We start from the raw sequence: 12,446 nt of genomic DNA, 5'->3' as shown, positions 1-12,446 counted from the left end.
CACATGGAGGACTTAGGGCTGCCAGACGCGCAGCTGTTTCACCTCCTGCTGCAGAGACACCAAGACGCCCCGTGCTCCCCGCCCCCAGCCCCTTGGAACAACCAGCTCAGAACCAGAAGTCTGCTCTGCCCAGGGCCAAGGAGAGGCTCACGCATGTGGGCGGAGGGCGGGGTGGTGCGCATGCTCCGGGTGAAAATTCTTCCTGGGAAATCACTCAGGGTCCATGTCACTACCCAGAGGACCAATCTGGGGGTTCTCAGCCTTCAATTCCGGGGCGGGGGCGGGGGCAGGGGCGGGGGGAGCGGTTGTGGGAGGGACTGCGGGCCAGGGAAGACGCCCGACCCGGCCCCTGGGCGGGGCTCAGACCCTCCACTCAGCCACCAGGGAGCGCCTCTCCTTTTTCAATGCTTTTAATGTTTTTCAGATGATGAGGTGTTGGTTGCGGTGGTCGGAGGCTTGCTGGTGGCCGAGGGCACCCCCGTGCCTTCCCCTGTCTCCAACCCCTTCCTCCAGGAGACACTTGACAGGGACCACGCTCCCCCCCCTTTCAGATGCCCCATCTCAAGTGGCACAGTTGTCCTCTCTCGTCTGGTCCTGCCTCCTGCCCCGGGTGTCTCCCCAGAGCTGGGGAGCCAGGGTGCCTCCGGCCGCTCCTAGGAACTGACGACGTGGCCGGACCAGGTCTCGTGCTTGGTGCCCGGCGCCAGGTGGGTGATGACCACCTCCACGGCCTGCAGCTTCTCGTTCTTGGGCGGGATGGAGCACATCTTATAGGTGACCTCGTCGCCTTCCATGGGGACGTACTCCCCCTCCACGCTGCGGGGCGAGGAGAGACACTCAGGGCTGGCGCTGGGAGAAGCCGGGACACCGGCCCTGGGAGAGGAGCTGCCCTCCCACCCCTGCCCCTGGGGGAGGAGCTGCCCCCAACCCTGCCCCACCACCAGGCGGAGCCACTGGGGCCCTCGGTCGTGACTGAGGGTCCCCTGACCCAATCAGCTCCTTTCCCGGGACCTCTGCTGTGGAGACAGAGATGGAGCCCCGCCCCCAGGTATGCTCACAGGGCAGTTACACATGGGCACCCTGGGGCTTATGGCTGGAAGAGCCAGGAGAGACAGTCTTGAGCCTAAGAATCAGAGTTGGGGAATGACTCCACGGGGGTTTCCTGAGCAGCAGCCACAACCCCTTGCCCGGTCCAGGAGTCCTGGAAACCAGGCTGCACCTCTGCTGTTCAGCTCCTCAGAATCCCATGGAGCCTTCCAGAAAGTCCTTTTCCCTCTTTTTCTACAGGACATGAGCCACCATCTCACCCGGGATGAAGAGGTCCCCATCTTGATGCCCCCTTGGCTTTACCCACTGCCCCCCACCCCCCAGGAGGAATATCCCCTTCGGATCCTGAAGGCCAAGTCCAGTGAGCTCTCCCCTGGGACTATAATATGGCCTTGATTGAAGAATCACATTGCAAATGGAGCTGCCCTCTTTGCTGTGGCCACCAGGAAGCTCAGGAGTAAAGGTGCAGCCCACTACTAGCAGTGAAACCAAATGCCATCTTTCTTCTCTGCCCCAACCCCCTGCTTTCCTTACTAATTTTTCTTGGCTCATTGTGTCTATCCTTGTCAACCACTATAACTCCTTCCAGAATAAGAGCCAATATAGATATGTACTTCTACATCCACGTATGATTCATATGTATGTCAAAAGGCGTTGCTTTAGCAGTGTCCTCGTGTCTACATTGTACAGGGGGTCTATGAAGACCAGGTGTGTAGGGATGTTGGAAGAGAGTAAGAAAGGGTAACTCTCCCATCTCAGCAGACATTTGCAAAAGGAGCCTAATTTCAAAACATGGTTTCTACATATTGTCAGGCCTGCTGTGTGGGGTACTTTGCCTGCCACTGACAAAAAGATTGGGGTGGGGGTTGCTGAGGTCAAAGATGGGGATGGGGTAGGGATGCCGATTAGGTCCCCACAAACCTGCAGGCTGCTTAGAAGACCAGAGGTGGAGGCCAGCCTGCAGGGCGCCCTCCAGCCCCAAGGCTGAGGATGTGTGGGCCCCACCCTGGGTGCCCCCCACCTCCTCTCCCTGCCAGGGTTTTCAGACACTCAGGAAGGAAGGACGTCAGTGAGCAAGAGGCAGTAGAGAGGGTCCAGCCCCACACTTCCTTCCTGGAGCAGAGTTCAGTCACCCCCCAGCCTCACCAGGGCAGGGCCCCCAGGGCGAGTGCAAGCACCCACCCCCAGGCCAAACACAGGCTCACAGGACTCCCAGGGACACCCAGGCCTGCCCGCCAGACACACACAGGCATTCAGACCCACCCCAAAGTGAAAGTGAAAGTCACTAAGTCATGTCCGACTCTTTGTGACCCCATGGACTACAATCCATGGAATTCTCCAGGCCAGAATACTGGAGTGGGTAGCCTTTCCCTTTTCCAGGGGATCTTCCTAACCCAGGGATCAAACCCAGGTCTCCCACATTGCAGGCAGATTCTTCACCAGCTGAGCCACCAGGGAAAGCCAAAGGAGGTTCTCACCTCACACGCACAGATACACAGAGACACGCACACACGCAGAAACACACACAGAGACACGTGCGCAGACATATGCACACACAGAGACACACACGTGTGCACACCCACAGACACACACACACACAGTCGCCTCCAGTGTCTCACACGCTGCCACCACCACGTACAGACTCACGCCCTCAGCCCTGAACACTGTCACACAAGCCTGGCCCACACAACCTCATCACACTTGGCACCCACCCAGCAGAGTTCACACACTCCCCCTGCCTCCTCCAGGCCACGGCGCCCATCCTAGCCCCAGAGCACCCGGATCAGCTGCTGACTCACTCGGAGATATGCAGGAAGATGTCGGGGCCGCCGTCAGCCGGGGTGATGAAGCCGTGGCCCTTGGACCGACAGAAGCATTTGCAGACTCCTTTGTAGACCGGGCCCTGGGAAGCCCGCACCGTCCTGACAGAGAGTGTGGAGAGCATGAGGGGCCCCCACCAGCCCTCTAGGACAGCCCCCTGCTCTCAGAGCACACCCAGCTCTTCCCAGTTCCCACCCACAGCTGTGCCCCAGGGCATTCTGGGCAGGGCCGCCATGCACAGTTGTGCAGGTTACACACTGCACAACTCTGGGAGCCACTCAGAGACCCTGGTGACAGTGACTCTCTGAATGATGCTGGCAAACTTTTCTCAGGCCTCAGTTTCCCTGTCTGAGCAAAATCCCCCTGAGCATCCCTCCCTCTGAAGGCTAACTTAACAACAGCCTCCACATGTTGGCCTGAGCTTTGCACCTGCCAGGCACCATGTGGGTCTCCTGCAGCACAGTGGCCACCCTGCTACCGTCCCCGTTTTGCAGCTGATAAGGTCAAGGGCTCCCAGGGAAAAGGGACTGGTGTGTGGTTAAAGCCCGATGATCTAAGACCCCAGCGATTTCCTATCTCTGGCCACCCTCACCCCTCACCCACAGCTCACGACAGGCTCAAGGAGGGGCCTGGGGGCGGTGCGGTGCGGGGTTTACAAGGTGCCTGCCCAGCTTCTCACCATCATCCCCTTCCCAATCCACAAGTTTCCCATGTGATAGACAGGGACGCAGAGGCGACCTGTCCGGGGAAGCCCGAGACTCACGCTGAGAAGGTCCTGGTGCGGCGAGTAGGCAGTGGGCTCGGCACCACGTTGCCCCGAAGGGGGGACGGTGAGCGATCCCGGGCCTGTTGGGTGTCCAGCAGCCCAGTCGAGGACTGGTGGGTGGGGGGCTGGGATGGAGGAGGAGGCTCAGATGACATGGCTGACCTGGAGAGAGACGGGGGGCTCTCAGGGACTCACGCCTTGCTAGGGGGGCTCTCCAGATGCCTCCCCACGCTCACGCCAGACAGTGTGTCATCTGAGACTTGAATATTCCTCTGGCTGTGGAATGCAGGCTCCAGGCTCACTCGGCGTGGACGTCACCTGCTCCAGAAACGTGCCCGCTCGTCCCAGTCGGGGCAGGCGCCTGGTCTGCGCTCCTGTTGCAGCCGTGTGCCTCCCTCTATGACAGCTCCTCACAAAAACGCCACGAGGACACCACTGGCCCCCCCTTTGTCCCCAGGACACACAGCACAGGCTCTGGCACACACAGCGTGCGTGCGAGCTAAGCTGCTTCAGTCGTGCCCGACTCTTTGCAACCCTATGGACTATATAGCCCACCAGGCTCCTCTGTCCATGGGATTCCCCAGCAAGAATAATAGAGTGGGTAGCTATTCCCTTCTTCAAGGGATCTTCCTGACCCAGGGAACAAACTCGAGTCTCTTAGGTCTCCTGCATTAGCAGGCAGGTTCTTTACCACTAGCGCCACCCGGGAAGCCCTGGCACACTCAGGCACTTGGCAAATTCTTGAGAAAGAGAGGGAGGGAGAGAGAGAAAAAGGAAGGAGAGAGGGAGGGAGGCAGACAGGACACGCAGGAATGCTTCAGTGCCAACCACCTGGATGAGGACTCGGCCACTCATCAAACATTTCCCAACTCCTACTAAGTGCCGGGCACTATGGGGAAGGGGAAGCGAAAAAGGGACTCGCACTCAGTGCTCCTTCAGGAAACTCGGGGACACAAATCAAAAAGGGCTCGGACCCCAAGTCAAGTCCGCGTCCAGGAGGAACCCTGAGGGGGGCAGGGGGAGTGGGCAGGGGCATTTCAAAGGCAGCATCTCCAGCCACCAGGCCCCTGACTCAGATCCAGGCCTTAAAGTTCATTTCCACCCAGCCTGAGTCTCTGACTGCTGCTGAGAAATGGAATTCCCTCTGTGACCCCTAACACACATCAGACGCCAGGGGCAGACCCAGCTGGAGAGAGAGGATCTACATTCCTGTCTTGAGAGCAGCACATGGCCACTGTACCCAACTTGCTGGTGGCCTTGGCTCAAGGCCATGAAGAAAGAGCCAAAGCCCAAGACCCAAAGGGCCTTGGCTGAGTCCCTTCCGCTGTCTGGGATCAACTGTGCACATCGGTGCAGCTGGGTGGGCGTCATGCAGCACCTGCTCAGGGCTGGTGTCGGGGATTCAGGTGGGGCAGGTGCGGGCCCCCCGGCCCCAGGATGGAGAGGAGCCTGACTAGATATCATCCCCCTTCATTCCCAGGATGTCACCTCCCCCCGCCATTCACAGGGAGTGGTGGGGCAGGAGCTGCTCTGCTGGGTTCTGAGAGGTTCACACAAGGTTTTCATATTTAAAGCACGAGCTATCTTTTAAACATCCCAGAGGTTTGCCCCCCTCCCCCAGGCAACGTTTCCAGCTAGGTTTGAGAAATCTAGCAGCTCTGACAACCAGAGCCTCCAGCCCACCTCCCTACCACCACCCCCATCCCCCGCCACTGCCCTGGCTTTCCTGGTCTGCAGGCATTTATGTGGCCCAGAGCACCAGCTTTCAATCTGCATCGCCCAGCAATGCCCCTCTGCCCCCAACCCAAACTGCCTGAGAGCCAGGCCTGATTCCTCAGGGGACAGGCCCACCTCTGCCCCCCAAGAGGACGAACTGGCTCCCTCCATGTGGCCCCGAAGCCCCCTACACACTCCCCTTTCAGGACTCAGCTCCGTCTGGCTGGGAGGGGAGACAGCCAGCTGGCTCCCTGGAGGAAGCGACATAGTACCTCCTGACCCTTCTCTCAGCTGCGCCCGCGGCCAGGGAGGACCGCGAGTCCCGGGAGCCCCCACCTCAGAAAGGCCCCGGCAGCTTGGGGTCAAGGCTCCAGCATGACCCACCAGCACAGGTCATAGAGTCCTAGAATGTTCCAATGCCTGGGGTTCTGGGAAGGGGGCCGGTTCAGAAAAAGGGAGGGCCCCACACCCAGGACAGCCGGTAGGAACCACTGAAACCTGAGGACACCAGGGTGAGGTGGGGAACAGCCCTCCCCACTCCCACCCAAAATCTCCCTCTTTCCCCTGCTGTCAGGAACCTCTGACTTTAAATCCCACCCTTCCAGCTCTTGGGCAAGTTACTTGACCTCTCTGGACCTTGGTTTCTGTATCTGGAACCTAGAGATTTTTTTTAACAGTCCTGACTTTACACCAGCGTCAGTAAGTTGAAATGACATAATACATGTTTTAAGCATTCTGCACACCCTCCACCCAGTACGAGTGAGCATTTAAGGATCAGCTACAATTGTTGTTATAACCGTAATCATAAAGTCATTCAACAAACATGCGCCTGATGGCAGGCCCTGTTTTTAGGCAGTAGAGACTCAGACAGCAGGGCTTCCCTGGTGGTCCAGTAGTTAAGAATCCACCTGCCAGGGCAGGGGACACAGGTTCAATCCCTGGTCTGGGAAGATTCCACATGCTGTGGGGCAACTAAGCCCACGAGTCACAACTACTGAGTCCGTGCTCGGCAACAAGAGAAGCCAATGCGACAAGAAGCCCGTGCACTACAAGTTAGACCCAGCAAAGCCAAAAAGGGTAAGCAAACAAACAAGAGTGGGCCATTTGTAAAACAGGGGCAGGTTCTCCCAGTGTGGAAACAGCCTGTGCAAAGACCCTGAGGTTGGCAGGGGCAGGTGTGACTAAAGGCCAGCAAGGACACTGGGGGTTGGGGGATCGCTGGGGAAGGAAGGGTGAGAGGCAGGAGATGGGTGGGTGGAGGGGCAGGCCAGCTCAGGAATTAGGGCATCATCGTCATCCCCACGGGTCTCCACTCTTCTTGCTCATGTCCATCCATCTGACTGTTCCCCCCTCCCCACCTCCCTGTAAAGCAGGTCTCAGCTGGGGCCCCCTTGTCTCTCCTCCCCAGCCCCTTTGACTCTCCCAGGACACCCAGTCCTGCAGAGATTCCAATGGAAGCCCCCGGCTTGGGGACAGAGCAGGGTCCCCCTGACCAGCCTCAGGACCGGGAGCCCCCACTGGCGTTCACGTGCACCGTGAGCTGGGCGCCCTGCACAGTTGTGCCGCAGGTCCGGGCTGCGCGCATGCGCACTTGGCCATGGGAGAAAATGAGGCACGGAGGACTGCAGAGCCTCCAGGAGAGAGTCGGGGAAGGGAGCAAGGGCTTCAACCACCACCCTGCCCGCGCCTCCAGAGGGCCATCCGTGCAGAGCACAGCTGAAGCCGGTGTAGACCTGGACGGGAGCCAGCCACCCCCACCGGCCTGCGGGGGTGGGGGACAGGGACAGGGAGGAGTGAAGGGCCTCTGTGTGGGAAAGCCTGGGTTAAAGTCCAGCTATAAGGAAACCAGCTCGTGGAGCGGGGAGCCAGTCACCCAGAAGCCGGCTCTGGGGTCGGCTGCGGCCCCCCCCAAACACAGATGGGGGCGCTGGGTGTGCAGCACCCCCCCACTCTCACACTTCCAACCAGCAACTGCTCTCCCAGTAACGCCAGCGGGGGGCCTTGAAGCTGACCCTGGAGGAGGCAGGGCCCACCCTCTGCCACTAGCCCCTGCTCCGGGACCTCTCACCTCCCTACAGCTTCATCAACTCCCTACAGCTGCAGGCAGTCTGCAGAGGGTCGCCTGAGACTGAGGCTCTAGGCCAGACCTGAGATGGGCTTCAGGCTTGCAGCAAATTCAGACCAGGTGTCATGCCCAAGGCCTGTTACGGCTGCTGAGCTGTGTGCACACGTTTCTGCATGAGTGCATGCACATGTGTATATGTGTGTGGCTGTGTGTGTGGTGCACGTGTATGTGTACACATGCATGTGTGTGAAGCCAGGCACACAAGTGCGTGCATACATGTGAACACCAATGGACTGGGCAGGGAGGGGTGCAGGGAGCCACCCAGCCCCCAACACCAGCAAGGCCTTTACCCTGGGAAAGGGCAGGAAGGGGGCCTCAGCCCAAAATAGCCTGGGAATTTCCCACAGGCCTATGGGTCCTCCAGGAAGGTTCACAGAGCTCAGCCGGGCACCAGGCTCTGGTCTTCCCAGCCCCTCTTCCACCAACCCACACATCCAGGGACTGGAGACCTACCCAGTCCTGCAGAGCCCCTGCCATCCTGCCCTCTGGGCCTCAAGCCCCACCAGTTATATCAAGGGCAAGTCTGAAGCTTCCCTGGTGGCTCAGTGGATAAGAATCCGCCTGCCAATACAGGAGACACAGGTTCGATCCCTGGTCCAGAGGAGCAACTAAGCCCGCGTGCCAAAACTATTTAGCCTGTGCTCTAGAGCCCAGGAGCCACAACCTCTGAAGCCCCAGTCCCCGAGAGCCTGTGCTCCACAACAAGAGAAGCTAAGCGACAATGAGAATTCCTTGCACCACAACCAAAGAGTAGCCCCCTCTCACCTCAATGAGAGAAAAGCCCGCGCAGCAACAAAGACACAACACAGCCAAAATAAAATAAATAAATAAGGACAAGTCTGTCTTAAGCCATGTAACTGGTTGCTGACTCCAGGAAGGGATCCTTGGCAGTGCTATCAATCATTTACACTTTAGTGAGACGTTTGCAGTTCATTTCACAAGGCTCCTCCATTCTTGGTAGCTTTCAGGCCCTGGAGGGCAGAAAGATAGGGGTGGGAGAAAGAACTGAGCTTCTTTCTCAGCCTGGCAGCAAAGCCAGATCCCATCAAGCCTACTCTGAAAAATGGGGTGTGGAGCCTTCCCTGGGTTTCTGGATGGGGGAGGCCAGGGCAGGGTACCATGTTCAGATACCTCCTAGCCAGGAGGCCAGGCCCCTGCCGGCAGGTGGGAATGAGTTCCACCCACACGATGGATAGGAACAGCACAGAACACTTTCTTAAGACAGGTATGGGGTCCCACATTCTGCATTTCTAAGGAGCTCCCACCAGCAAGGCAAGATTGACATGGAGTAGTACTGGTTATGGGGTTACTGGCCCGGCCCACCTCTCAGCCTGCATAAGAGGGCCACCAGATGAGTCACAAAGTCACCCTAGTCCACCCAGGTGCCTCACCTGTAAACTGAGGAAGAGACGCCGCCCTTCCCCTCTCCACCTCCAGCGCAACTGAGGCCCAACCCCGCAGATTGGGGGCACTTGGGCCGAACGGGTCAGTAGGACAGCGGGGTCCCAGGAAACAGGAAGAGGTTCACGAAAAGAGCCCCGAAGTGGGCCTGGGCTGCATTGCCCTCCGCTGCGCTGGGGAGAGCGGGGCTCAGATCGGGGAGAGAGGGGTCAGGGGGCAGGGGGAAAGAGAGAAGGGGAGGGGAGGGGCCAGTGGGCGGGGACAAGGCGAGGGGCGGGGCGAGGTGCCAGAAAGGGCGTGGCCAGGTAGAGGGGCAGGGCTCGGGCAGGAAGGGCGTGGCCATGGAGGGGCGGGGCTCGTGGCAGGGGAGGGGCGGTGCCAGGGAGAGGGGAGAGGCTCGGGGCCAGGAAGGGCGGGGCCAGGGAGAGTGGCAGTGCCTGGGAGAGGGGCGAGGACTTGGGAGGGGGAAGTGGAGCCTGGCAACGGGAGGTGGGAGGGGTCGAGGGGAGGTCAGGGGTCCAGGGGAGTTGGGGGGATGGAATCAGGGGAGGGAGCGCGAGGGAGAGGCGGCCTGGCTGGAGCTGGCCGCGCCGCAGCAGAGAGAAATACGAACACGGCACCGAGGTGCATCTGAGATGTCCGTGCATCTCAGTGGGGGTGGGGGTGGGGGGCAAGCCCAGCTGGGAACTGTTCGGCCGCCCGGGAGTGCTGGGAAGAGGCCGGAAACCCGAGGACTAGCGACCGGGAAGCCAAGGCGCCCTCCGGCACAGGCCCGCCGTTAGCGTGCCCGGCACGGCCCGGCCCACGGCCTGGGAGGCGCCCAAGCCCCTGTGGGTAACTCGAGGCCGATTCTGCATCCCCATCCCATCGCCCCCACTTCCAGCCTTCTGTATTCCATCTTCGCCTCCATCCAGGGCTTCGATCAGACCTGAGTCTCAGGCCTAATTGTGCTCTTCGCTCCCTCTGTGACCCCCCCTGGCAAGCGACCTCCCCCGTTCCTGGCCTCAGTCTCCCCATCTGTCAAATGGGACGGTCCTGGTGTAGCCTCCCAGCCTGGCGGACGGAGGGTGTTGTATAGGAGGGTGCCAGATACAAAGGCTTCAGGCAACAATAGTCGAGCCGCTAATGGTAGCACTGCCAGGTTCCGGCCGTCTAGAATAATCCCTCCCACGTCCGTCTCTGCTGATGGGACACAAACCGAATGCCCTGAATGCCCTGACTTTGCCACTCGGTGAGACAAAGACCGTTCCCCTCCCGAGAGGGCCTCCCTCTTCCCTCAGAGCCCGGCGATGGGCCTGGCCCAGCTTTTCCCGAGCTTTTCTCGGGGCCGGGCTTCGCGATACTACAGGCCCTGTTTCTGCTCTGTTGGGGCTCCGGAGGGTGATAAAGACCACAGCATTAAGAACCCACGGCCATCAAGGCTGCCCGGGAAAGGCGAGCATAGAGGGGGTTTGGAGAAGGTCCCTGGCCCCGAGGAAGGGGCGCCTGCTTCAAGCCCTACAGGGGACATGGGGAAGTCATTCCTGGCAGAGGAGTCCGCAGGGACACAGGCTCAGGGACAAGGAGGGAGAGCGGGTGCCAGAAAAGGGCTGGGACGGTCTGGCTGGGGGAGGGAGATAACAGAAAACTCTGGTGAAGAGTTTGGGACTGAAACGACAACGAGGACATCAATAGGCGATTTTAAGCCTGGGGTTGATTTGAACCTGTTTTTACAAGTTCCCCCTGCGTTCAGGGTAGAGAAAAATATTGGAGGGGCAAGACTGGGAACGAAGAGACCAAGAAATATATATATATATATATATATATATATTTTTTTTTTTTTTTAAAGCAAGTGAAAAATGTAACAGTAGCTAAAGCTCTCCCACCGCAGTCCTGGGTCAGCCATCTCCTTTTATTCTCACACACCCCGTTACGGTAGGGAAACTTACATCCCCAGCCTACAGATGAGGAAACGGAGGCTAAGAGAAGCCCTCTATGTTGCAGTGAGACCCTCCTGCCTGTGGGAACAGAGATCGCGCCTGGAGGGGGCTGAAATCCGGCCCCCCACCCTACTCCCAATACATACATCCACTCCAACCCCAGATAAGCTGTTGGGGGCTTCCTTTTTAGAAATCAAAACAAAAAACCGTTGCATTTCCGGCCTGAAAACTTGGGCTGCCAAAGAGGCCGGCAGGGAGGGAGCCCGTGGGCGCGAGTGAAGTTTCTCTGCACAGCCCCGGGGGCCCCCCCATCCAGACGCAAACACCCCGGGTGAGCGCCCGGCGACTCCTCCTCCCTAGAGGCGGCCAATCGCACGGCGCCAGGATGTCCCCCCTCCCTCCCCAACCTCCTCGCCAGGCCTGGCAGCGGTCCCACCGCCGAGCCCGCAGCTGGCGCGGCCAGGCCTGGCTGGGGGCTGGCTCCACCTCCCCGAGCGGCGCCCCCGCCCCGCGCGAGTCACCCCATCTAGCTCCATCCAGCGAAAGCAAGGGGAGGGGTGGGGGTGGGGGCGCGGGAGGAGGAGAACAGGGTTTTTTTTTTCTGCACCAAGAAAACAGGTGGCCAGGCGGGAAATGCAACCAGACGTCCGCCCGAAATCCCGCGGGCTGCTGCCACACCCACCATCCTCCAGGCAGGGATGAGTAACCCGCGCTGCCCAAACAGGCCACTGCCGCCCGGCCATTTCCGAGGGGCCCAGAGACCCAGCCGGAGAGCTGGAAGACCCTCCAGAGTGGGGGTGAATGGGGGGCAGCGGGGGCAGAAGAGGCCGAGGTCCCATGCCCGAGGATCTTGGGCCTCCATCGGGGCGAGGGCACCCCCACCACGCCCCTCTGGGGTCCTCAGAGAAGCTCCCTACCTGGCTATCCGCTCCGCTCCACCAGGCGCTCAGCTCCAACTGCGGGGAACCGAGCTGGGGAGGGGGCGTGGTTGGCGGGGCGGGCTTGCCGCGCCCCGGCCCCTGACCCCGCCCCCGGGAGCTCTCGGCCAATGGGGCCGAGGCCTCGAGGAGGGGCGGGGCGGGCGGGACCAGTCCCTACGGGACCTTTGTGTCCGCGCGCGGGACTGGCGGGAGCGCGGGGCGCATGGCCTGGGGCGGGTGGGTAGGGGGTGGCCCGGGCTCTCGTCTGTACTGCACAGCCCCGGCCGGAAGTCTCCCGAGAAAAAAGGAGAGCATCTGGTCGTCGCGCCCGAGCGAGTCCCTCCCCGAGCCGAGGGCGTCGGATTTGGTCCCCGACCTGACCTTCGCTCCAGAATCCTGATGGGCCCCGGGAACCTCCTCCGTTTTAGCAGAAAGAAAAAGATACAGGTATGAAGAGAAGAGATGAAGAGAGTGGCCGAAGGGAGAAAAAGCAAACCAAAAAAAATGCAAAGAAAGAACAACAACGAAACTGGGAGAACTGATTTCATCCCTTTTGTTTTTAGTTTCAGCTCCTTGAGTCCTCTGTGTCTGCAGGTAAATGAACTTACTCCCATCTTACAGGAGAGAAAACCGAGGCACAGACAGGTGACCCATCTCCTCACACCCAGCAAGTCAGAGCAGGCCCTGAAAGGAAAGTCAACCCTGGATGGAGGCTCCAGCTGGTAGTTGAG

General features: G+C 59.9%; 1 protein-coding gene and 1 long non-coding RNA gene across 4 annotated transcripts; one reads left to right on the top strand and one right to left on the bottom strand.

Moving 5' to 3' along the window:
* Window positions 1-394: 394 nt before the first annotated feature.
* Window positions 395-11,755, bottom strand: CARHSP1 (calcium regulated heat stable protein 1). 3 transcript variants are annotated; one of them, XM_086375841.1, is made up of 4 exons: window positions 11,713-11,755; window positions 3,632-3,796; window positions 2,847-2,969; window positions 395-816 (listed from the first exon to the last, which is right to left on the bottom strand). In XM_086375841.1, the coding sequence occupies exons 2-4, from the start codon at window positions 3,787-3,789 to the stop codon at window positions 654-656; spliced, it is 444 nt and encodes a 147-aa protein (XP_086231967.1). In that variant the 5' UTR covers window positions 3,790-3,796; window positions 11,713-11,755; the 3' UTR covers window positions 395-653. The 3 variants fall into 3 exon arrangements, with proteins under 3 accessions (XP_086231967.1, XP_086231969.1, XP_086231968.1); XM_086375843.1 differs by lacking the exon at window positions 11,713-11,755 and adding an exon at window positions 10,942-11,126; XM_086375842.1 differs by lacking the exon at window positions 11,713-11,755 and adding an exon at window positions 8,867-9,167.
* On the top strand, window positions 423-1,672 carry LOC147345454 (uncharacterized). The gene is made up of 2 exons (XR_015154759.1): window positions 423-1,048; window positions 1,288-1,672. It is a non-coding gene; the product is annotated as an uncharacterized LOC147345454 (long non-coding RNA).
* Window positions 11,756-12,446: the final 691 nt, after the last annotated feature.

This window comes from Bos grunniens, chromosome 25 (assembly GCF_055505025.1).
Source record: "Bos grunniens cultivar Pamir isolate PY7600 chromosome 25, Bosgru_T2T1.0, whole genome shotgun sequence".
NCBI classification, from domain to species: domain Eukaryota; kingdom Metazoa; phylum Chordata; class Mammalia; order Artiodactyla; family Bovidae; genus Bos; species Bos grunniens.
The sequence above is the reverse complement of the archived record's forward strand: the minus strand, read 5'-3'. Positions and strand labels throughout refer to the sequence as shown.